General features: G+C 36.9%; 10 protein-coding genes across 15 annotated transcripts in view; 5 read left to right on the top strand and 5 right to left on the bottom strand.

Moving 5' to 3' along the window:
- Nucleotide 1: 1 nt before the first annotated feature.
- Nucleotides 2-5,023, bottom strand: LOC100122217 (RNA polymerase II-associated factor 1 homolog). 2 transcript variants are annotated; one of them, XR_004344641.1, is made up of 6 exons: nt 4,680-5,023; nt 4,499-4,591; nt 3,774-4,355; nt 3,219-3,682; nt 946-3,135; nt 2-871 (listed from the first exon to the last, which is right to left on the bottom strand). XR_004344641.1 is itself a non-coding variant. In XM_031924281.2 (5 exons), exons 1-5 carry the CDS (start codon nt 4,742-4,744, stop codon nt 2,588-2,590), a joined length of 1,752 nt encoding a protein of 583 aa, XP_031780141.1. In that variant the 5' UTR covers nt 4,745-5,023; the 3' UTR covers nt 2-2,587. The 2 variants fall into 2 exon arrangements, 1 of the variants encoding a protein (XP_031780141.1); XM_031924281.2 differs by having other exon boundaries at nt 2-3,135.
- On the bottom strand, nt 710-1,794 carry LOC107980448 (single-strand selective monofunctional uracil DNA glycosylase). The gene is made up of 3 exons (XM_016981615.3): nt 1,198-1,794; nt 946-1,119; nt 710-871 (listed from the first exon to the last, which is right to left on the bottom strand). The coding sequence occupies exons 1-3, from the start codon at nt 1,792-1,794 to the stop codon at nt 710-712; spliced, it is 933 nt and encodes a 310-aa protein (XP_016837104.2).
- Nucleotides 5,024-5,524: 501 nt separating the features above from the next.
- Nucleotides 5,525-7,924, top strand: LOC100678049 (eukaryotic translation initiation factor 4E type 2). The gene is made up of 7 exons (XM_031924286.2): nt 5,525-5,729; nt 5,960-6,035; nt 6,122-6,364; nt 6,444-6,596; nt 6,694-6,880; nt 6,953-6,956; nt 7,103-7,924. The coding sequence occupies exons 1-5, from the start codon at nt 5,710-5,712 to the stop codon at nt 6,847-6,849; spliced, it is 648 nt and encodes a 215-aa protein (XP_031780146.1). The 5' UTR covers nt 5,525-5,709; the 3' UTR covers nt 6,850-6,880; nt 6,953-6,956; nt 7,103-7,924.
- LOC103315853 (motile sperm domain-containing protein 1) lies at nt 7,419-10,076 on the bottom strand. 3 transcript variants are annotated; one of them, XM_032597377.1, is made up of 6 exons: nt 9,627-10,076; nt 8,654-8,811; nt 8,414-8,574; nt 8,180-8,336; nt 7,949-8,092; nt 7,419-7,875 (listed from the first exon to the last, which is right to left on the bottom strand). In XM_032597377.1, the coding sequence occupies exons 1-6, from the start codon at nt 9,635-9,637 to the stop codon at nt 7,844-7,846; spliced, it is 663 nt and encodes a 220-aa protein (XP_032453268.1). In that variant the 5' UTR covers nt 9,638-10,076; the 3' UTR covers nt 7,419-7,843. The 3 variants fall into 3 exon arrangements, with proteins under 3 accessions (XP_032453268.1, XP_008204982.1, XP_031780144.1); XM_008206760.4 differs by having other exon boundaries at nt 9,040-9,691; XM_031924284.2 differs by having other exon boundaries at nt 9,567-9,666.
- Nucleotides 10,077-11,255: 1,179 nt separating this feature from the next.
- LOC100114119 (transmembrane protein 147) lies at nt 11,256-12,686 on the top strand. The gene is made up of 4 exons (XM_001607447.6): nt 11,256-11,509; nt 11,589-11,727; nt 11,805-12,026; nt 12,111-12,686. The coding sequence occupies exons 1-4, from the start codon at nt 11,433-11,435 to the stop codon at nt 12,360-12,362; spliced, it is 690 nt and encodes a 229-aa protein (XP_001607497.1). The 5' UTR covers nt 11,256-11,432; the 3' UTR covers nt 12,363-12,686.
- On the bottom strand, nt 12,475-16,100 carry LOC100122172 (DDB1- and CUL4-associated factor 8). Of its 3 annotated transcripts, XM_001605726.6 has the most exons (12): nt 15,957-16,100; nt 15,784-15,887; nt 15,366-15,678; nt 14,944-15,300; nt 14,646-14,863; nt 14,220-14,587; nt 13,978-14,143; nt 13,753-13,918; nt 13,544-13,674; nt 13,341-13,463; nt 13,214-13,267; nt 12,475-13,134 (listed from the first exon to the last, which is right to left on the bottom strand). In XM_001605726.6, the coding sequence occupies exons 3-12, from the start codon at nt 15,580-15,582 to the stop codon at nt 12,919-12,921; spliced, it is 2,016 nt and encodes a 671-aa protein (XP_001605776.2). In that variant the 5' UTR covers nt 15,583-15,678; nt 15,784-15,887; nt 15,957-16,100; the 3' UTR covers nt 12,475-12,918. The 3 variants fall into 3 exon arrangements, with proteins under 3 accessions (XP_001605776.2, XP_016838537.1, XP_008204981.1); XM_016983048.3 differs by having other exon boundaries at nt 13,214-13,219; nt 15,784-15,971; XM_008206759.4 differs by having other exon boundaries at nt 12,498-13,134; nt 13,214-13,280; nt 15,784-15,971.
- Nucleotides 16,101-16,383: 283 nt separating this feature from the next.
- On the top strand, nt 16,384-18,314 carry LOC100122159 (magnesium transporter NIPA2). Its single transcript, XM_001605713.6, has 4 exons — nt 16,384-16,663; nt 16,841-16,963; nt 17,044-17,186; nt 17,252-18,314. Exons 1-4 carry the CDS (start codon nt 16,555-16,557, stop codon nt 17,969-17,971), a joined length of 1,095 nt encoding a protein of 364 aa, XP_001605763.1. The 5' UTR covers nt 16,384-16,554; the 3' UTR covers nt 17,972-18,314.
- Nucleotides 18,315-18,434: 120 nt separating this feature from the next.
- On the top strand, nt 18,435-19,685 carry LOC100114084 (protein cornichon). Its single transcript, XM_031924287.2, has 4 exons — nt 18,435-18,559; nt 18,778-18,846; nt 18,929-19,185; nt 19,259-19,685. Exons 1-4 carry the CDS (start codon nt 18,446-18,448, stop codon nt 19,281-19,283), a joined length of 465 nt encoding a protein of 154 aa, XP_031780147.1. The 5' UTR covers nt 18,435-18,445; the 3' UTR covers nt 19,284-19,685.
- LOC100122145 (glia maturation factor beta) lies at nt 19,223-22,204 on the bottom strand. The gene is made up of 4 exons (XM_031924288.2): nt 21,465-22,204; nt 20,742-20,835; nt 20,605-20,654; nt 19,223-20,529 (listed from the first exon to the last, which is right to left on the bottom strand). Exons 1-4 carry the CDS (start codon nt 21,465-21,467, stop codon nt 20,257-20,259), a joined length of 420 nt encoding a protein of 139 aa, XP_031780148.1. The 5' UTR covers nt 21,468-22,204; the 3' UTR covers nt 19,223-20,256.
- A 551-nt stretch (nt 22,205-22,755) lies between these two features.
- LOC100122131 (zinc finger SWIM domain-containing protein 8) overlaps nt 22,756-23,516 on the top strand; it is a 61,975-nt gene continuing 61,214 nt past the window's right edge. Inside the window, exon 1 of the mRNA XM_032597372.1 lies at nt 22,756-23,328. The gene's annotated coding sequence lies outside the window, so the exon portion shown is untranslated. The remainder of the gene's footprint in view (nt 23,329-23,516) is intronic.

Genomic DNA, 23,516 nt, shown 5'->3' on the forward strand with positions numbered 1-23,516 from the left:
ATTTTAGAATTTATTTCAATGCTTATTATTATAAATACACCAGCGCTCGGATAAACGAGCTTCTTCGCGTTACAAATTATTAGAGTCTGATATTGAAGGTAATCCGTGAGAAAGAACCCACCCTCAGCGACATATTTCCGAAAAATAATATGGATACTCCTGTGGATCGGCGTGTTGTGCTGTTATACCAGAGAGTTTAGCCGAGCTGCTCGTGCGTTCAAGTGCCAACGTCAACAAGTTGTACAGACTGCATCGTCGACATACTTATATGAGCACAAAAGTTCTCCCCTGGAACAAATTCGTACTCCAAGCGCTGCTTTCTATGTATCCCTCCGAGTGGAACGAGCGATTCATCGGTTTGCTGATAGATGGAGTCCAGTTGAAAGCTTGAGACTACTTCAACAATTATCGTATTGTCTTACATTTGTCGGGCATAAGATACCAGTGCCAGATAGCAACGCTCACGCAGAACCACGAATTCAAGCGCAAGTTTAAGCTGATCAGCGTTTTTCCATTTACGCTGATGGCACACGCGGAGCTTTCGAGCGCGCGAAACACTTCTTTCACTTACAAGCAAAAGCAGCTTAATTGAATTTAATTTTTAACGGCAAAAATTAGAGTATGTAATTAATTTTACTTTGTCAATAAACTCTTACTTGGCTGTGCGTGTTAAAGTCATGCTGGGCTTTGTCTTGTTTTCCACGTAAACTTAACGTTTATTAGCTATCGTTGTATTTTTGATTGGTGATTGATCGTTTTTAAAATACTGCATTAATCCGTGTTCTGTGAGTATGTCATTGACCATTTCATTCCATTTTCCCTTTCGTACATATTGCGACATGGGGCTAGGATGTGGCACACGCAACACGCGCTGTAATTATTACAAAATATTTAGTGTTAAATTTACACCTTTATAAGTTAATTAAATATAAAATCAACTTGTACGATTGAGTCGACGTCTAATAGGTTATCGCCCGCGTCGAGAGCTTTTTCAAGAGCAGCTTTTGCCCTTTGTTCTGCGAAATTTCCCATAGCTAAGATAAGCTCGATTCCAAGTAACTTTATTACATCGATCAGTGTATCATCGCACGCAGAGAATAACTCTTCATTATCCTTTTTCTATAACATACATTTTTGAATCTTCTATAAGAAAAAACTGTATATAGATGAAAAATGTATCACTATTATATTTATTGCCTTCAATTCCTTCAGATTAACATACTTGCCGCCTTCTCTGTTCAACAAGGTAATTGGACAGTAGTTGTACAAAAATGTATGTTTTAAAAAATTATCGGCGCTTCCGCACAATTCACGAAAATATCCGAACAATCTTTTACCACTTTGCTCACGTCTATGACAATCAAAACCCAGAATTAATTTTTTAGGATGTTCCTCAGGTGGTTTTCCAACTGGACCCGATATTTGGAGCCAATCTCTCACGGCATCTATTTCGCCAAACGGAACACCCGTCTGACACATGCCCCAAGGGCCGGGATTTTCTCCGATTATAAGAATTTTTTTGCTTGACTTGCAATAACTGTTCACGTACGTGGCGTGAACTTGTGCGGCGTATTCCAAAGGATTGTAGACGATATACTGTTTGAATCTAGGCAGTAATGTTTGAATTTTCTTCGAAAGTTTATTTTCCAAGCCAAGTAACTTATCTGGTTGGTCCGGTAAGCTCTGTGGAGGTGATTCGTCCTTGGTGGATATGCTGGAGGTACTTGGAGAGTTAACGAAGTCATCACTATTTTTACGTTTTCGCGCCGAGCTTTCCTTGACATTTTTATTCATTTTTTGATCGTTCGTTAAATCTTGTTTTACTTGTTACGAAATGATTTATACTTCAAATATCGGAACGATACATAAAATACAAGTGTTATCAATCAAAGTGGTGGTTCTGTTCCAACTGTTGCATGTAATTGCACAATTACGTTGTTAGAGTATTGCAAACTGCTCACACTTGGATCGTAGATAAATGCTAGATAGGATGTAGATACAGTAAGCGCGTTGCAGTTTTACCTCTCGTGGTTGGCAGATCTTGTAGATAATTTATCAGAAAATTCTTTTTTACTAACAATATAGTACAAAACTATAGTTTCTTTCAGAAACCTTTTATCGTGAGTAATATTAATCAAGGCGATCAATTTAATTACTATGATGGTTTAATGAACCAGATCAATGTTGAAATTAAATAAATAAAAAAATAATAATACTGCGCGGTGAAAAAAATTATACTTCAAAAAAGACTACAGATATAAAGAAATAAATCATTTTGGCCTTTAATTCTTTTTAATGTATAAAATTGCGAATAATATCCATAAATTTTATGAATTATTGTCCTATTGTTAAAATTATTCTTCCGTTTTGGGTTATCGGCATCAGGCCACGTACCCAGACTAGATTCTAAGCTTCAATTTATACTAGATTCTTGATATTTTCGACGGAAATATTGTTTAAAATAAGTCGCCCGAAGCAAGAAAAGGGAGAATCCCGATCAATTCCCAGTTGGAAGGAAGCAACCGGCACTCTTGCGCACAGAAACGAAGGTAGACTCGGCGTCCAAAACCGGAATCCTATTCTTCTTTTACTCGCTGTCAGATCCACTGTCACTACCACTACCGCTTCCACTACCGCTCCCGCTACCACTTCCCTCTGCCTCGCTTCCGCTTCCAGCTTCACTACCCGAGGCCGACCTCGATCTCGACCTCGATTTGGATTTTGATTTGGACCTGGAACGCGATCTCGATTTCGACTTGGCCCGTGATCCTGATCTAGATCGAAAGTCAGCCGGAGATCCTGACCTAGATCGCGAGGCAGCAGACTTGGCAGGCGAGCCCGATCTAGAGCGTGACTCGGACTTGGCAGGGGAACCAGATCTTGAGCGCGATCCGGACTGGGAACGTGAACGTGATCGCGATCGAGACTGGGATTTTGACTGACTGCGTTCGGAGCGAGCTGAACGGGCTGAACGTGTCGAACGGGCCTTGGACGGAGATCGAGATCTGGACTTGGAACGAGATGCAGATTTGGAGCGGGACTTGCGACTGGATGCACGAGAAGAGGCTCGGGATGAAGCGCGCGAACCGTTCTCTTTGCCTTCTTTTTCATCATTTTCTTCATTATCAGAGCCGTCTGAAAATATATCAAAAAAATAATTTTAGTATAAAGAAGTTTTTGAGACGCGAATATATTATATAGGGTGTTTAAAAACAAACCTTTATCTTCATTTTTCTCGTCGTTCTTCTGAGTCTCTGCTTCCTCCTCTTCCTCCTCCTCCTCTTCCTCTTCTTCATCGTCCTCGCAAGGAGGCTCAAGTTGCTTCTCGCGGAACCTCTGCATCTTGTATTCATTTGCGTTCAACGGTCGATGACGTACCACCAATCTCGTATTATTAACAGGTGCGCCAACTTTTTGTCTTCGTTTGCTCAGTCTGACGCGAGTTTCCAACTCATTGTAATAAACTCCATCTTCGCGCATAACCAGGAAATAATTCTCTTCGTAACCTTTAGAAGCTTTACTCTTGACGTTCCAATTGTATTCTCGGGCCATTTTGTATTCGTACTCGTCTTCGTCGGCATAATCGATTCCTGAGCAAAAGTCCCTCTTTCTCTTTTCCAGAGTCTCTTCCAACGGTAGGAAGTAAGCCACGAATTGCTCTCCACTTTCGTCCATCACACCCCTGCAATATACAATATCATTTAGTACTCATATGTTTTATAATAATAATAAATAAAAATAGGATTGTGAGTAGTTTTAAAAAGGAAACTAACCTAATCATAGCCTGTGACATTTCCTCAATCTGTGCCGGCACAGACAGTCCCATTGGAGCTGGATCAGAGTCGAATATTACTTGTGCACAAGGATATTTCCATATCTTGAAGTCTGGATAAATAGGAAAGACTTCTACTGGCGTAACGTTTGGTTTACTGTAGTGCGTTTCAATAGGCTTCTTATTGTCTTCGAATGTCTTCTCAATAGCTCGAATTTGAGAATCCCGATCCATGTACAATGTCTCTTCCTTGAAGTGTTTCTTAATATTATGCCCAACCTTGGCTTCCACTTTGTCTGAAGTAGTTTGCGGCTGGAAGCGGGTTTGTTCTGTGGAGATATACTCAGTGCGCCTGAGCCAGGACACACTCTTGGCGTGATGCTTGGATCTTTTTGAATCTTGCTGTGTGATCACATCTTCTTCCAGTAACTTTTCATCTAATGGATCCATCTCATATGGGATCTTGGGATCACAGGCATATGTGTCCCTATTAATAAGGTCAATTGGTACTCCCAAATCATGCTCAGTGAGTACTTCATACTTGTAGTTGCGCTCCAACGATGTTGGATTGTACTGTATAAACCTGTAAAATAGCATTAAGCAAATTACACCCAAATAAAAAACTTCTGTGTTTAAGGATACCTAACAAAAGGGACAGCTTACATGGATTGAAGTGGGAGATTTTCAATGTTAAACTTATTCGATGTAAAATATGATTTAACTTACCTTGTGGATTCAAAGGGGTAGCTAATGAACTTTGGATCAAAAGCGATGTCGGGCAGTGTGTTGCAGTACTTGACCTTACAAATCAGCTCCAATCTTGAACAAAAATCATAAAAGTGAGAAACGATGCTAAGTTTGTAACACCTCAGGTGCACAGTGTATAGGTTAGGAAGTCTTTATTTACCTCTTTTCCGTCGGTCTCACCGCGCCGCGCTTGTCGGCTGCGCCGTTCTGGATTGTCGGCGGCATCGTTTTTGATGTCCGCAATTGTTTATGCACTTAACTGCAGCTTCAAATTGTATTTTGTCGTCTCGAACTATAAGGCTACTCTAAAATATGCTGAAGCGCAGGTGATCTGGCCAGGATGCCGTTCATTAGGAAACTAACTCTACTTACCAATCCGAATACGAATAAATAGTGAAACGCGACCGATCAGAGGGCGGCATGGTTTGGTTCTTCAACCACCAGTCCACCACGCATGTTATTGGGTTGTATTGTGACTCGACAATCTCGATCGACATAAACTACACATATAATCTGCAACGATGCAACGTGACCAGCATAAACTATACACAGTTATTGTCATATGTTAGTCCCATGACGGTCACAATCCAACACTAATGCGCATGCGCGCTGTTTGTACAGGCACGAAATTCGAAAGTTTTGGAGTGAAAAAAGGGAGTGAATACAAATTTCTTTACTTTAAAACTATTTTTACTTCAGTCTCTTTTTCAAGTGAAATCAATTTATGTTTATTTTACTAGAAGATTAACTACTATATTTCGCGTCTGAAACAATGCTCAAAAGACATTAATATCTATAATACTCTGCAAGCGTATAATATCATTTGTATTATTACCTATACGTTTATATCTTAGAAGGAATCCTTCATTGACAATTTAATTTTTACACATTTTGCCACAATATGTATAAAGTATAGTTGCCCCACTGCCGTCGATTTGATTCGCTGACTCGTTTCGCTATACAGACATATCACATATGTATAGATATACAACTGAAACCCGTCACCCGTGTCGTGCCCCGTGCGGTGTGGTCGTGGTGTGCAAACTGCAAGGTATAAGTGTGATTGAGAGAATACAGGAAGACTAGAGTTTGCAGACTTAGCGAAAGACGCGCTTTGCATTTATCAGCCGATTGATTTTTAATTACCTTCGTAAGGAGAGAACGACTACCTGCCGACAACAGTATATAACATGTCTAACAAATTTGATGCGTAAGTTGATGTATATTCATTTGTTGTCGCCGACAGGAGCGTGTTTCTTTGCTTTGAGGTTAGGTTGTCGAAAATATTTTTCCCAGACAACTCGTTGAACAAGAACTTTCCATCCGAGATATTTGAATCAAGTCGGTGATTTTCAATGAATGGCGGTGTTAAGAATTAAACAGTTCGCTTGCTTCTTGACTCTTGATTTTCTTGTTTATTGTAAATTGCATTCTTTGTAGCCTCAAGACAAGTGATGAAAGTGGTGACGATGAATCTCAAGCAAAAAATAATCAAAAAACGGATAAGGACGAAGTGGTAGGTATTGATGAGAAGGAAATGTGAAAATTTATTGGTCGAAAGAACAATTTTTAATGCAAAATATTTTTTATTTTCTCCAACAGGTTGCTCCAGAAATTAATCCTAATGAACACAAATTGCAGTACGCGTATGCACTCTGGTACAGTAGACGAAATCCTGGCAAACAGAACAGCATACAGAGTTATGACCGGAATTTAAAGTTGGTAGGACGGTTTGCGAGTGTCGAACAGTTTTGGGGACTCTATAGCCACTTGACCAGGCCATCAGAGCTGACCACTCATACAGATTTTCATCTATTTAAAATTGGTATCAAACCCATGTGGGAGGTGAGTTGTGAGGTTTCTAGATAGATATTTTCGAAAAAAATTTGATTTTCATACATTTATGTACTCAACTTTTTTAAAGGATGAAGCTAATCAAAGAGGTGGGAAATGGATTGTTCGTTTAAGAAAAGGTTTAGTTTCACGTTGTTGGGAAAATTTAATCTTAGCAATGCTGGGAGAGCAGTTTATGGTTGGTGAAGAAATATGTGGTGCTGTTGTTTCAATAAGATTTCAAGTAAGTTTTTATATTTGTCTAGTTTACTGTTATAATTTTGTATCTAGTTAAGATCCAAGTATAAAATGTAAGTGATTGTGTCAACCATTATTTTTAGGAAGACATAATTTGTGTTTGGAATAAAACTGCGTCTGATTTAGGAACAACTAATAGAATCAGAGATACACTACGACGTATCTTACATCTTCCATCCGGTGCTTCAATGGAGTACAAGACACATAATGAAAGTCTCAAAAACGTTACAAGATCGTGAAGACGGAAAAATCGAATTACTTGAGGCTAAGGTATATATTTCTTACAATGATTGAATGAAATATAAAAAAAAACTTTTAAATTTGAATAAATTTCTTTTTCAGTAAGGTAAAAAGTGATATCCATTTTCTTCTTGAGGAATTAAAAACGTACTTATAATGTTGACTTTACGTGAAAAAGTACAATATGCCAGAATGACAAATTCATACTCTGCAAGAGGTATTAACACATTAAATTTTTTATCACATTTACAGCTTCAAGAAGAATTAAAATGAAAATCGAGAATGATAAACTTGCATGAATGTACAGCAATCTGCAATGCAAGGCATTGAATTTTTGACATTTTGTAAATACTGCTGTAAATAATAGATATAGAAATAAAATGTAGGCGAATATTTCATCTCCTTTTACCATAAAGAATTCAACAAGTATTTTCTGAATTTTTCATTCATAGGCTATCAATAGTTAAAAACTTGCAATTGAAATAAAGAAAAGAAATGCATTTTATATATTACATTTTTTTATTTAGTATGGTATTTTGTTTTGTTTTCGCATTTTTTTATGTATCAAATTCAGACACTTATAAAATAGTTGTTGGTACAGAAATAACGTAAATAGTATATAAATAAAAATAGAACTTAGTCATACTTTTTGTGAGGTAAAAAATGTCAAAATTTTATTTCTTGAGTATGTATAAAAATATTGCTCCTTATTCCAATAGGCCAAAACTTACAGACTAGCATTCTAGATGAGGAACGACAAGTAAATTTACAAATTATAAATGTTATAAAAGAACACTTGTGCATCTTGTTCCAAGTTTCGAATTCCAAGATAATCATCCATCTCTATCATTACTAATTTTCCATTATATTATGTCAATCAATAATAAATATTATTTTTACAACACATGGAAAAACATGATTAAGCTTATCATTTAATTTGTGTGCGTGATATTCAAATCACAAGCTTAAAATTCTTAAAAGGATTTAAAAATATTAAAGCCTCAAAACTATTATCGTCACCATACCTGTAATAACGTTTTATATTAATAAAAATTTTTTGTGATTTAATGAAAACAACTTATGAATCAATGTGCTTACCTAATACAAAAGAAAGAATTAACTTAATATTGGTAGTCAAATGAAGGTAGTCTGGTATTCGATTATTCAGTTCCCCTTGAGTTGGTAATAATAATCCTGCTATACATATTATAGCGACAATTAGAGCTACATAATTTGTATCTCCTGCAAATAACAAAATTTTAAAGGGCTTGAGTGCATAAAGCAAGTATATAGCAATTTTTGTAGAAAATTTTTAAGTTCTACACTCACTGTTGATTGTTTTATTATGAGTCATTAGAGCATAAGACTGTTGATTTTTTCCAGTATTTGGAAGTTGCTGGAACAAATCTGGATCAGGTGTAACTCTTTCTAAGGGTTCTGGGATTCCACTTACAACCTTGGCTTCAACATCTCTTTTTCCTATTATCTGTAAAACGTATTTTTTTTATTAACATATGCTCATTCAGTTAGAAAATTCTCAAGATGAAACCAACAACTACTCACTTGCTTTGTTGGATGTTCAAGCATCTGAATCCTAAATTTGTCAACTGTACAGTTTATTGGCGTTAGTGCCATATGTCGCACGACAATATCAACGCAACAGCATGACTTTATCATACCTTCTGGATCGACTACTACATATTTATTGGGTGCAGTAGAAAAAACTAGAAAAAAAATCCATCGTCACCTATTGTCCAAAAGATAAAAAAATGAATAATCTTTCATTAAACTCTCATACAATACCTTTAAATTTTACTGGAAAATCGTAAGGATTGTACAAAGTTAGTATTTGTTTGTGTGTAGACTGGTCATCAAGATAAAAAGTAATGCTTTGTGGAAATACAAAGACAGGCAGTTTTTTTGAAGTTACTGATAACTGGGACAGCATCTTCTTTATTGACCTATAACCAATAATTTAAAAATTGTTTTAGAATCAATTCACTGCCTATAATTTATAAGCCGTGTAGAAATCTTGAAACGTTTTGCTTTAGACTAGCAGTGAAAAATAGCCTCCAACCATTGTTTTATATAATAATACGAGAACAAGCATAAATCAATTGTTTAATCAAGATTTCAAAACATCGGAGTAGTTATATGAAACGACGTCTCGCATTTTTGCTGCCACTCACCTACAATATGTATTTTACATATACATCTCTCGAATGTTATTCTATTTTCTGTCTGTTTGTTTTCACGACGCAAGGCATCCGATAAATAAGTATACGAATACTTATATTCACACACGAGCTTGTGGAAGCCAAATCTCACGAAAACGCACAAACAATACGGACCTCTTCTACTACAGCTACGACACGATTTCACCTTAAAATTCGTGTTTTCAATCTCTGACGCACTAACATGTAAAGTGTCTTTCTTCGCCTTCGGGAGTAAAAAAATAATGTAATCGATTGGAACACTAAACTACTACTCTAGCACTGCTCCGAGGAGAGTAAATTTTCACGTCATATATATGTATACAAACTCGTCGTCTGCACGCGTTCGAAAAAATTACGAAAAACTGCTTTATTCACTATATAGCTGCGGCGCACTACGCTATCGGAACGTAATTTTGTGCTGTGTGAGGCCAGCGAAGTTGTTGCGCGTACATTTCGAAAATGTGCGATTTTTTTCCTTTCTTTTATTCTTTTTATCTTACTCGTTGTTTCCTTTATCTGACAGCAGCAGTAACATGACAGCTTACGTGATTTTTACTCACTCTGCGGACATTGTGGATGCTACTTTAGTCTTTACTCCAAGCCAAGTCTATTCGTGAAGAAGGACGCCGCGTCCCAAACGTTGTCTTGATTGGATCCTTCGTTCGAGCGTTATCGGGAGGATATAGCAGAAAAGCCAATCCGCATACGGAGACGCATGAAACTTTTGTTGATTTAATGCCAGTGAATGACGACCACAACGCGCGAGCTTTGAATAATTAAACGAGCACAGAAATTAGCTTTGGTTAAACTCTTAATGTTTGTATAAACTGCACTTGATCGAGAGCAGCTTGGAGGACGACTTTCCAGTATGACAGCCGAACACAGCCTGATTGACAGTACACGCGGAAAATAAGTAGTTTGCAGGCTCCGTGGCGCTGTAGACAGCGTCGAGAGAGCTGCATTGTACACTGTACAGGCCCCTCCCCACTGCCGCGCATCGCGTGCCAGACTGCACTGGAAAATAGTTCGCATCGTGGCGCTGTCGACAGAGCTGTATTGTACAGGCCCCTGGCCCCTCCCCACTACCGCGCATCGCGCGCCAGACTTTGCGCAGCTTCCCCTCTTCTGCGCTATACAGCCTAACCGACCTGCTGCGACGCACGTGTTTTTCCGTGCGACGTTTGCGAAGTCGGGTGAGCTTGATCGGTGGGCCAGTCAAATTAGGTTTTTTCGCTGCAAACATTCCTGATAGCAATTTTATTGTTGGAAATGGTCAGGAACAGTATGTATGATTTCGGTACTTTTTTCACATTTTCCTCTGCGGTTCGAAAAGTATTGATTTTAGCGAATTATCTACAAAAAAGTCAGCGAGAGCACCTCTCTAAGTCTATTAGTTTACTTGCAAATTGAAAAAAGCCACAGAATAAAAGTATTGCAATTTCAACGTTTTCAACCTAAATTTCGGAAACTTCAATGATTTTTCAACGAGAAGTAATGCATTTTACGAAAAAATATATCAGAACATTTTCTTCTTGAATTTGTACAAATAATTGAAAAAAAATTGAAAGAGATTCTCGGATGTACAGAGACTCCAACTTGGGACCCTCTATGGGGCGCCCAATTCCCGAATGTAAGCCATTCCCCCCACCACGCGAAGAGAAAGGTGGTGGGGGAAGCCTGCATCTCGGCCTGCATGCCAGAATGGGGGCCCCAGAGGTCCAAAAGTGGAATTTCTTAGACTCCAAGTGTTTCGAACTACCCAGAGTGCCAAAAGTTTTTCCGTTTAGGGGCCTGTACAATACAGCTCTCTCGACGCTGTCGACAGCGCCACGGAGCCTGCAAAGCAAACTATTTTCCGTGCAGGCGACCTCCGGCTTCGTCCCATTCGAGGGCGGGAGGGGGTTGTTACTCCCACTCCGACGAAGATCAGCTGTAGTGTATAGGGTCTTCTCGTTGATGTAGTATATATGTAGGTATAGGGCTGATCAGCTGACTCAGAGGTCTGTACGTCTGGCTGTTTCTAATTTTATGCCTGCGGGTGATAGTAAAAGGGATAGAGTGGTAAAAATAAAGAATACACGTTATTATGCATCTATTTTGAGATTTTCTTATGTTTAAATCTCGCGCCATAATTTTTGCTCCAAAAATCGCAATTACGCAGAGGGCTTGCGCTTGCGCATCAGCGCACTTACCATTGTGGACTCAGCTCAGCCTGATGTCCAAGCAGAATGCAGATGTGTCGTGTGATCGAAAGGCTAGAGAGGAAGAACTTTGGGGGGAGAACGCTTAGGTTAATTAATTAATTTCCTTATTTATTAGAGAGTAAATTATCATTTAAGAAGGTGAAAAATTAACAAACTAGAAAAATGACGTTGTATCATTTCGGAAACTGTTTGGCCTTGGTTTATGTCCCTTACTACTTAACCTACAAGTACTCAGGACTGTGAGTGTTTACGATTTATTCATGAAATAAACTCTGGCTTAATTTAAAATATTCACGTATGATTTTAATTTTATTTTAGTTCTGAGTACGGTGCATTTTGGAAATGCATTCAAGCAGGAGGAATTTATGTATTTACCCAGCTTGTAAAAATGCTTGTGCTGGCCACTTTCTTCCCAGCCGCTGACAACATAGGATACAAGGGTTTCGACTTTTTTGGTGTACGCGAACTTAATTTATTTCGTAAAAAGCTTGATGTTGGATATGGTAGTAATAATTTGGTGGGTTTCGATTGCAGGAATTCTTGAAATCCTCTATCGACTTGGCAGATTTAGTCGGAATCTATCTAGTTCTGAATGGTATACCAGGAAAGGGTCATGCTAAAGTTTTGACAGCGGGTATCGGTTGGGCAGGAGCTGAGGTTGTTCTCACAAGATTTCTCTTGCTTTGGGTTGGAGCCAGAGGAGCAGAATTTGACTGGAAGTATATCCAGAAAAGCTTGGAATCCAATATTTGTCTAGTAAGTGTCAAATAGATTTTTAACTGTGCTTGGTTTGAAATTTGCTTTTAACTAATTTGATTTTCTTAATCTAATGAATCACAGGTCCAACACATTACAACTGCTACATTGGTGTGGCTCTGGTCGAGGCATGACTTGAAACAAAGTTTGGTGCCTATTGTTGTTAGTATGCTGTTGCTCACAGTGTACAGACCTCTAATCTCAGATTTCCTAATAAATTCTTTCACTATTGGGGCTTGGTCAACATTGTTTATTAAGCTCATTACTGCAATAGTAATGGGTGCAATAACTTTACACATTTATGCAGCACTTGCATATTCCATTGGTATATTCTAAGTCTATCATAGCTGTTAATGTCATAAGATTTTGATACCAAAACTTTGTATTAATATAAATAATAAATATAATAAATATATTAGTTATTACTGATATTTGGTTAATTACAGAGTTTTATGAAGTTTTTTTTTTTTATTAAACTGTACATTATTTAAAAATTACATCAGAAAGTTTATATTTCAAGGTATACTAAACTTTACATTTTCATTTTACAAAGTATGTAAAATATCCGATCAACTCAGTCTTTGCAAATTACTAAATGTTTGAGATTTCATAATAAATACTTAATTGCCATATTAGAATATACGTTATTATTTACATGATTATTCATGTTTTTCAAAATCTAAAAATCTTACTGGTGTGTATATAGAAGATAAAAAGATGGAAGTAAACAATTTATTAATATTTTATATTTTAGTGCTTATTTAAAAAATTGATAAACTTTTATTTTGAAAAATACCAGTAACGATTTTTAATATTTTATCAAAATAATTACATATTCAACGCAAATTATGTAAATGTATTTATATAAATATATTTATATTTAAACAATAATTTAACTTTCAGAGCGATTATCACTATCGCTCAAAATATCATGGGAAGTGGAAGAGCTAGCACTACTGTTATTAGCAATATAGTCTAAATCAGAATCTTCACTATCATCATTATTTTGTTCATTATCCTCATCATCCTCATCATCATCGTCATCAATATCAGCAGCAGCATTACGCATGTCGCGCACAAGATTTCTGCCTAATCGCTCAAGAAGATTCTGTAGTTGCAATAAAAAATATTTACTTTCGTTTTACCGCATTTATACGAAAAATAATCTAAAGAAAAGTAATGCATACCCTAGTCTGACGTTGTCGAATATGTCCGAGAAGCATTGAATTACGTTTAATGCACTATCCAATAAAACTTCGATATCAATTTTATTAAATAATAATACTTTTTTATTCTTGTAAAATAAATACTTACATAGCGTAATTCCTCTTTAATGTTTGGTATTTTCTCGCGAGATGGAATCCATATTTTTACATCATAATCGAGACCACTTGTTGCTAAAATTGGTATGTGAGGGTGAGGTTCCAATGCGTTGACCTAAAATATTTTTGTTTGATTTAAATTTGATACCACAATGAAAATGCTATACTTTGCAAGTATGTATGAAAATAGCCTACAATTCCTTGTTCATCACCAGCCATCCATTGAACAATAGCTTCAGTTTTTTTATCCCAAATAAATATGTTACCACAATCTGATCCAGACAGTACAAATTCACTGTTTGGTCCAAAGAAATTTACTCCTTTAACTAGATTTAATGTTATGATTCAGTATACTCTTATTATTAGATCAAAATATAAAATAAATAAAAACTAGAAAATTATACCAGTAGCAGTGTTTCTGTGTCCTTGATATCTGTGAGCAAAATCTCCCAATTTATATGAAGATGATGTATCAAACAGGTAGATATCATCATTGTTGTATGATGCTACAATTTCAGTTCCATTGTGATTGTAGACAGCGCACGTGATGTGTGCAAGTTTGTCTGTTAACTAAAAAAAGATAGAATTGTATTAATACATCCATTATTGATTGTATATCAACAACTTACTAAATGTTTTGGACATAATTGCTGCACAGGAGCCGCAGTTTTCCTTCTATCATATATTTTGACATAACGCGGTCGGCCGGCTACGCAAAATTCAAGATCGTTTAAGGGATGTGAATGAATACTATACAACTCCACTTCGTGATCATTTTCTTTGACCGACAATAATCTAGAATGATAGAAAATTATAGATGACACGTTTTCTATGTTAAAGGACTAAACTACTAAAAATCGAGCTTTCTTACTTGGTTGGTTTATTCTGTCTGACATCTATTGAAAAAACTTTCGAATCTTCACCAGCAGATAGAACAATGTGAGGTAAATTTATATGGGTACTAACTTTGTGACAAGCTGCTCGATGCTGAGCTACTTTGTAATGTACACCACTTCTAATATCCAGCATACGTACTTGTCCATCTCGAGCGCATGTTACTACAAAACATTCTAAATCAAGAGGTAACCATTTTGATTGAAAAACGTTACTTCGGTGTCCAGTTTTAAGAGCTAGACGTTTTTTTCCTATTGCCCAGTCCCAAATAGTTACTTTCAAATCATCAGAAGCACTGGCAAGAAGATTTCCTTTTTGATTAAAACCTAGAGCATTTACACATCCCTAAAAAGAAAACAAATGTATATTTAAAATAAAAAGGCATGGTTTAATTGATGCTTACTTGATGTTCTTCCAACTTATACATTAGCTCGAGATGTTGAACTGCATGTAATGAACTATAAAATCTACTTGGAACAGAATTGTTAAATCCTATTTGACGATTAGTTACATCTTTAATAATTGACCAATTTGATTTCGATGGTTCTTTTTCCAAAACAGCTGGCATTTCATCTATATCATCATTGCTACCGGATGACCAATCATCTGAATCAGGATTATCTAGTATTTTGTAGATTCATAGATTATTAAATTCAAGGGTAAATGTACAAATTGTTCAATTTTTATAAATTTGTCTATACCTAAATATTCATCACTTCTTTGTTCAGAGCTATCTGACAATGCTTCTCTATCCTCGGGTTGATAATCAACAGATTTTGAAGAATTAGAATCTGCATTTTCTTCTTGTGGCCTGACTACAGGTGTGCCTACAGCCAATACACTTGATTCTTCCAATACATCACTAGAATCACTTTGGCTCCGGTAATTACGCTTTCTTACTTTGGATTCTAATTTACGAAAATTGGAAGAACTCTCAGGACTGGAATCTTGAATGTTATCACTTGTAGATGTACTTGGTAGGAACTCATTTAACTTTTGTTTTTTACTTGAATCTACGTCTGAATCGCTGCCTGATCTTTTTTCATTTTCAACTTGATCTAGAAATTAATAATACGTTATCTTATCGTTTACTAAATTACTAGTGGGGAATTGCAATGCGCACCATTAGATCTCTTGGTATTTGTAGATGTGCTTTCTTCTGCAGTCCCATTGTCAGTAGTTTTTATTTTTTCCATCTGATCTTCATTTTGATTGGTATCCATGTTGTCAACTGATGTTTCCTTTGCATTAGCAAACATCATTGCATCTCTACATACATCATCATCATCGAGCTTTTCTTGCTCATCAATTTTATCCTTTTTGTCGGATGGTTCGGCCATAATCACCTTTTCCAAATACTTGTGTATTCAATATAATTATATCACACTGCTTGTCTACTGTGTGTTGTGCTGACAGATGATCAAAGCTCACATATTCTGTAATAAAAGTGTCTCTTATAGAGTTTTCAATAAAGTCGCGATTTTAGTTGTGCATAACCCAAGTTCAGAGGAAAATTTCTACTGATTTCTAATTATTTGTACCTGAATTTAAGTATTATATCCAACCATTGACTTTCGAAGAAAGATAAACTCGCGACTATGTTCGCAAACGCAAAAGTCTTTTAAGAAGACATTTTTAGAACTTTCTAAGAAAAGACGTAAAAAGGTATTATATAGTATATCAGGTTTTGTTATAATGTCAAATGTGTACTTACACAGATTATGGAAGCAAAACATATACCTATAATGCAGTGTATGCATGTATATACCTATATACATGTGCGATACCCCCTCTATTATATATTTGATTAAGCGCGAAAATTTAAATTGATAAAGAATTAGATTAATATCACTTGAGCAAACAATTCATAGCAAGTATAAGAAGGAGCGGGTTGGTAAATGACGAAAATTTTTTTCTGATCTTTCAGAAATGTTAAAATGAAAAGAGTATGTATAAGTACTTATATAGAATTTTTAGATCCATGGGAATATGATGAAAATAATAAGTTTAGTGTATCGTGATTCTTATAACAAATGTACTCGCGCACTGCGCTCACTTGTATAATGAATCGCTATAAGTAGTTCAAGCGCTCAGCATGAACAATAAATATAGGCAAGTACATATAAGTACGTGCATATAGCAGTATATATATGGTGACTGCGCTGTCTGCGGCCTGCGGGTTGAAGTCGAAGGGGGTTGCTGTCTGACAAGGGCTGACAAATCGCGCCGAGGTTATGTTTACGTTACGGAGTACGCCAATGTAATCAATTATTATTTTTTACCAAGTCGACCAAGCACTAGCAAATTGAATTATGATTCTGTGGGACGAGGATTCGACGGATTACCTGGTTCACGCAACTGCGACGTCCAAACACTTTTATCAAGGCTTGGGACTGGCTGTTCTTTCGAGCGGCTTTATAGGTCAGTAATACGCGTTTGTTTTAATAATGAAATCAAAATCGATGGGGTCGTTGTCGTTAAAAATACCTTTAAAACAATTAATAATTTTTAATAAATTCTGTTGGATTATTACATCAAAACGTGGTACATGATAATAAGTTTTATCTAATGTTCATTTGTGTGTGCTTTTCATTACAGGGGCTAGTTTTATTATTAAGAAGAAGGCTTTGATAAGACTACAGAGGTATGGAGGATTGCGAGCTGGTGCAGGTGGATTTGGATATCTAAGGGAGTTGGTTTGGTGGTCTGGTCTGCTGTCAAGTTGGTTGAAAAACATAATCTTGATTTCAGTTATTTGATATATTATAATAATGAAACAATCTTGTTTTAATTCATTCAAGTGGGTATTGGAGAGGCAGCCAACTTTGCAGCCTATGCATTTGCACCAGCCACCCTTGTCACACCCCTTGGAGCACTGAGTGTTTTAGTATCAGCCATGTTGGCTTCAACTTATCTAAATGAGCATTTAAATTTATTGGGAAAGGTAAAACTGATTGATGCATGTGTTTGCTGGTTATTTCAATAAATAAATCTTGACCCAATTTTCAGCTTGGATGTTTGCTGTGCATCTTGGGATCAACCATGTTGGTTCTCCATTCTCCCAGAGAAGAACAAATCGAAACCATGGAAGATTTATCGTTCAAGATGCAAGAACCTACATTTGTAACATATACAATATTTGTGATAATAGGATGTCTAGCTATAGTTTTCTATTTTGGACCACTTTACGGCAAGCAGAATATTCTAGTTTACATTTTACTCTGCTCATCAATTGGTTCCTTAACAGTCATGAGTTGCAAAGGCCTTGGTTTAGCTATAAAAGAGACAATGAATGGCAAAAGTGAAATGGGCAATTGGCTTACGTGGGCTTTGCTTTTTGTACTTGTTCTATGTATCATGGTTCAAATGAACTACCTCAACAAATCACTGGACTTGTTCAATACCAGCATCGTGACGCCGATTTATTACGTATTTTTTACGACCTTTGTGATAATAGCTTCAGCTATATTATTCAGAGAATGGGAGTACATGAGTATCGAAGATGTCATAGGTTGTGTATGTGGATTTTTGACTGTAATTATTGCCATATTTTTGCTAAACGCTTTCAAGGATTTGGACGTTAGTTACACCGATATCAGGCTAATTTTTAGGCCGAAACGGGAAAACATCATTCATCACAATTCCAGGTGGAACAATTCTGCAGATGATGAGCAGATGAGATATGACATGGAACACAACTATGGGAGTAGTATAACTCGGTCCATGTGACGCTGGGTTGATTAAAGAGCGTCACACTCGCACATGCTCTCTTGCATATCAAAGCCGCTAACGACAATGAAAACGTCGCTATAAATACACATGTTCTAGTCAATTTAAAAAAATTATTCCTAAATATAGACTGCGAAACTGTTGGATCTTATCCCTAGTATTATTATTTATAATGAAAGTAAAAATCAATACTTTTTATAGTAATACATTTTGCGTCAAGTGCAAATTTAATAAAAGCGATCAAGACTGTTTAAAGAAAATTAAAGAACCATGACTGTTTTTCGAAAAAAAAATTGGTGTAACTTTTGCATTGTTATTAAATACATAATTTTTTAAATAACAATGAAATATTTATGCTTCTTTCATTCAACCCGGTTCGTTTCATTCAATTGTAATATTCAGTTATTTTATAATTAGGTATTCAAAATTTGCTCGAAAAGAACCGAAGAACGTGACTGCAAACAATGACAGCGCATGCGTGTATTCAATATTTTCACTCCGTCAAAAATGGCGTTTAGCTTACCCGCTTTTTCGTACATTGTAGCTTTAATCGTGGATGCCTTCCTTATATTTTTCGCAATATTTCACGTACGTTACAAGTTTATTTCATTATCTGTTACATCTTTACAGAAAAACTATTGGTGATCCTGTATATTTTTTGTATTTTTTTCGGCGACATAACCTCTTGGCGAGTTGCTACTGTTATTTGCCTGTTCATTATTAGCTGATAAATTTAGTTAATGTCATCAAGAAGGGATACAATTTTCGAGGTGTTCGTTAAATTTATATTTTCTTGAATCTTTCAGGTCATAGCATTTGACGAACTCAAGACTGAGTTTAAAGATCCCATAGATCAGTGCAATAGTTTAAATCCAGTAAGTTTAAATTAAAATTATTCTATATGTAAAATTGCTCTTCTTTGGATGATTAATCAATTATTTTTATTTATCATTTCAGCTAGTTCTTCCGGAGTATGGATTACATATTCTAATAAACTTTTTATTCCTGATAAGTGGACAATGGCTGTCACTATTTCTAAATATTCCACTGATCGCTTACCACATAAATAGGTACAGAACCAGGCCTGTAATGACAGGACCTGGTTTGTATGACCCGACTAGTATAATGAACATGAATGACTTGAATAAGTGCCAACGAGAGGGATGGGTCAAACTAGCTTTTTATCTTATGTCATTCTTCTACTATTTATATGGGTAAATTACTATCTATAATGCAAGAACAATTTTCGAGTTTTTTCATGTTTTTAAAATTTATTTTTTTTTTCAGAATGATCAGTTCATTGATCCAATAAAATATCTGCTGTCTTGAACTCTGTGCGTTATCAATAAGGAGAATAATAAATAATGCTTTTTATATGATTAAAGTACTTTTATGTTGTTTGTAAATATCATTGGTATGTCTCCTATTATATTATTTTTACATTAATACTTTGCTACTGTGCTTCAGAGATTTTCACTGTTTAAACAGTTTTTGTATAATATCCATTGCAACTTAGTTTGATTAATTATTTATGTTTTTATTACTGAATAAATCAACAATTTGTAAATTAACTGGTATGAATTTTCATATTAAACTTTTCATGAAAAAGAAGCACAAAAATATTGTATTGTAGAATTAATGTATGCCTAGATCAACCAAAAGCTGTATATTATGGTGAAACCAAGGAAAGCTGTGTTATAATTTTAGAGTTTTACTTAACTATACTGATAATGCAATGTACATACAATAAGAAAATGATAATCTTGAAAAATCCTTTACAACAAAAAACAACATTTTTAACACGGTTTGATAAAAAACATACATATACAAATAACATCAAATGTAGGTTTTATATTTTCATACATTAAATATCTTGGTTGTGAAAAGTCACTTTTTGTTGTATGTTTATCCTCCAATTGACATTTTGGTTAAGTGCTTAAAGCCTACTATTGTCTTCCACTAAGATGACTAGCTATCCAAGTTGCATTAAATGGCATGCACATTTTTTTTATAAAAAATTTCTGACACATGAATAATATTTATATCAAACGGCTCGGCTTTTGCAATTAACTAGAATGTGTTGCATACAAAATTTTTCTTAATAATATATATTGCTAAATGTATATAAACATTATAAAATCTGATCACTTGAACATGGAGTATCATCATCAATAATCATATAAATACTTTATAGTGTATTTGTAAATGCAATAAAATACGAAATAATCTCAATAATGAGACAAGTATAATAATAGTAAAAAATTTCTCTAAAAAGTCACATTCTTCTACCTGCTTAATTTTTCTTTGAGCCAATCTTCCGTTAGCTCTTCCAACTCACGGACTTCATAGACTCTAGTAAGACCTGCTTCTCTTTGTAAAACTAACTTCATGCCAGCATACAGTACTTGCAATTCCATTTGAATATTACTGGGAGTATAAAATATGAAACACATAGGATAAGAGATTCTGCCATCTGAGTGCTCCATTTTATAAGTGTAAATGATGTATCTGGGTTCGTGTTCAGGAATGATATCCTGCAATTCTTCTATTTGAACGTTCTAATAAAATTATAATTTTTTCATTACTCAAAATTGTAATAGAATTTTGCAACTTTTGTAATGTTATCTACTCACCTCTATGAGTTCGTCTACGCAAATTTTTTGTTTTTCTCTGTCAACTTTTACTGTAAAAAAAAAAATTGCTTTTAGCGATGCATCGATCGCATAAGGATGAAATTGTAATTTTGTAAAATAAGCAAGTTTTTGCTTACACAATAGAGCTGCGTTCTTTGGATTTTTCCGAAATCTGAATTCTTTTAAAGCGTCTTTCACGTCATCTTTGATATCACACATGTTATTGGAAGTCTGAAACAAAAAATACGCTGATTAATTCATCAAATCTCAAAAAACTTGTAATCAACTGTCTTATTCCAAGAAGAGCCATTGTCCACATTAGGGACAAGTAAGAACAAAGCATATAGATCGGATGAATCAAGCAATAAAATAGTTGTATGTCATCCAGTTGTCAACCAACACATGTCCACCCAACGCAATTGTCATAACATCTCCCCCCTCCTAGAACCTGTCATCATCACCCTAAAAGTATTCAACACCTTACATAACGATTCGAAAAACACATCGCACAAATGACTCATACAAGTAGGAAAATTGCAAATTCTCAATCGACACTGTCACTTTATCCAAAACATCCCAAAACACGATTACAATATTGCAGTAAAACCGCGAGCGGAAACGAGAGTGACGCATTTCGCGCATATACACAAAAGTAAAACGCTTCGAAACACTTGTTATAAACTCGGAAAAGTCTCGCGAAAAAAAGAGAAAGCAGAGAACATACAAGCGCGTCGACGCGCACTGGCGCACACACTCCGTTATATACGATATTCACCTACGAGACTCTCGCGATCAAAACATTGACAACAGCCGCGACTCTCTCTTTCACCACACACACAGTCTAAAAAATGCCAAGATACCATTTTGCCAGTCTGCTGGACGTCGTTGTCGAGCCGTTGCTGCTGTTGTTATTGTTGTCTTCTCAAGCGAGTGTGTATTATAGTAGGTAAATATATATACACAACGGCGACGAGGAGGCAGTGCTGATGCAGTCGCGTTCGCTTGCCGCGAGTTAATAAAGGTGACGTCCCCCGTGGCGTGGCGATACGCTCCTCTGGCGATCCTCGCTGCTGACACACTGTATATATAGATATATATATATGTGTGGTATAGTCGGCCGTCTGAGCGGAGACGCTTCGTCGCGCGGCTGATGTTAGAAAAACGGCGAAGGAGGAGGGGAGGTAACATAACGTGTTACATATCGCGTGCAGTACACGCCGATCTCGGATACTTATACCTTGGACCGTTCTTTGCGACTCTGATGTGCTCGCGCGCTTGGAATATTTTATTTGGCGAGCAGAGTATACTTGTATGTAGCGGGCTTTATATATAGACGCTTGTTCTATTACGATACGGCACATTGTTTCCTGACGATGATTCGCATTCGCTTCGATTTCTTATGAACTTGGTACAATTTTTCATCTATCTCTATCTTGTTTAATCCCACTGTTGAAAACATTAATAGAGAATACATAAGGTGGAATACAGTAAATTTTCCCGTCAAAACATTATCAGCTAGGGACACATTGCAAATTTCCCGCTAAACAATCAACACCCCATGATGACTTGGCAACGTCGCCTCCTCTCTCTTGCATAAAAACAAAAGACCCCGCGTGAATGCGAAATGGAATATACAACAAAGAGCCCGAGTACCGCAATAATATACTTACTAATTTTACTATTCTCCAAAATGTTATATAAAATCTAAACAGCTTCCACAGAAATGGATCGATTTCTCAATAAAACCCTAAAATTTCCGCGAAAAAGTAATCAAAGCAAACCCTGTTACATCCTAGATATATTGTCAAAGAACAAAGCTTCCGCCGTCTTTTGCATATATGATAAAATGCAAACCATCTCCCGTCTCTCTCGCTCCCGGGAACGAGAACAGCCAATCACCGCCATCTACCGTCAGCAGTCACTACCCTTCATGCTCTCTCTCTCTCTCTCTCTCTCTCTCTCTCTCGCCCAAGTCCAGACGTGCGGGAGGTGCAGCTGCCATGTTTGTTGTTGTCGTCGCTCTCGCCGAGCGAGGATCCGTCCCCCCCCCTTCGTATGCGTGGGTCTGTGAGCGCGTGCGCGCGACAAGGATGGAGCATCGGCATCAAGGGAGAGAAGAGAAAAAGGTTCGACGGCCAGGCAAGGCAAGCAGCGCCACACAAGCTGCTGTTGGCGGTGGCAGTCGAGCAAGACACAGACAGTAGAGCGAGAGAGAGAGAGGGAGAGAGAGAGAGAGAGAGAGAAGAACTTAGCGCAGGAGTTGGCTGGCTTTCGCATCAGACGCGCAGCACAGTGTGTGCCCGAGAGAGCAGAGACGACGACGACTTCGACGAGAGTTGTGCTGTTGCTACTGCATGCAGGGCTATAATATCGTTACTTTCGCCTGCTGTTATTATTATCATTACTACTGCTACTGTCGTGTGTGTGCTAATAATTGAGCCGTGCGCGAGTGTGTGCCGTTGCTGTGAACTAGCTTCCGCGCGCGCGAGAGAGAGAGAAAAAAAGTAGTTTTCTCCTCTCTGGCCGCTGTAAGTCGTCGTCGTGTGTCCCGGAGAGTCTTGCCGTGAAAGTAGTGTGCGTGAGAGAGTGCAGCGCGGGGCCGAGGAGGCCGAGGACGGAGCTGTGCTATTCCCTCGGAGGGTATACATAACCCCCGTGTGCGCAAGAGACAAACAACAGAAGAGGACGAGCTGCGCTGCTTCTGCTGCCCGAACGTCCAAATTGGTTAGTTTCTGACCCTGGCCGTGTATAGGTGTGGAGGAGCCTGGGTTTGTGTTTTCACAGTCGCTTCGCGAAAAAAGCCAGCATCAGTATCTGTGTGGATATATATGTGTGTATGTGTGCGCGCGCCGAGTTAGTATAGCTCAGCGTTTTTCGCAAGAGAGAGGACAGCAGACGGTATATATAGCTGT

The sequence above is a fragment of the Nasonia vitripennis genome, chromosome 2 (genome assembly GCF_009193385.2).
Source record: "Nasonia vitripennis strain AsymCx chromosome 2, Nvit_psr_1.1, whole genome shotgun sequence".
NCBI classification, from domain to species: domain Eukaryota; kingdom Metazoa; phylum Arthropoda; class Insecta; order Hymenoptera; family Pteromalidae; genus Nasonia; species Nasonia vitripennis.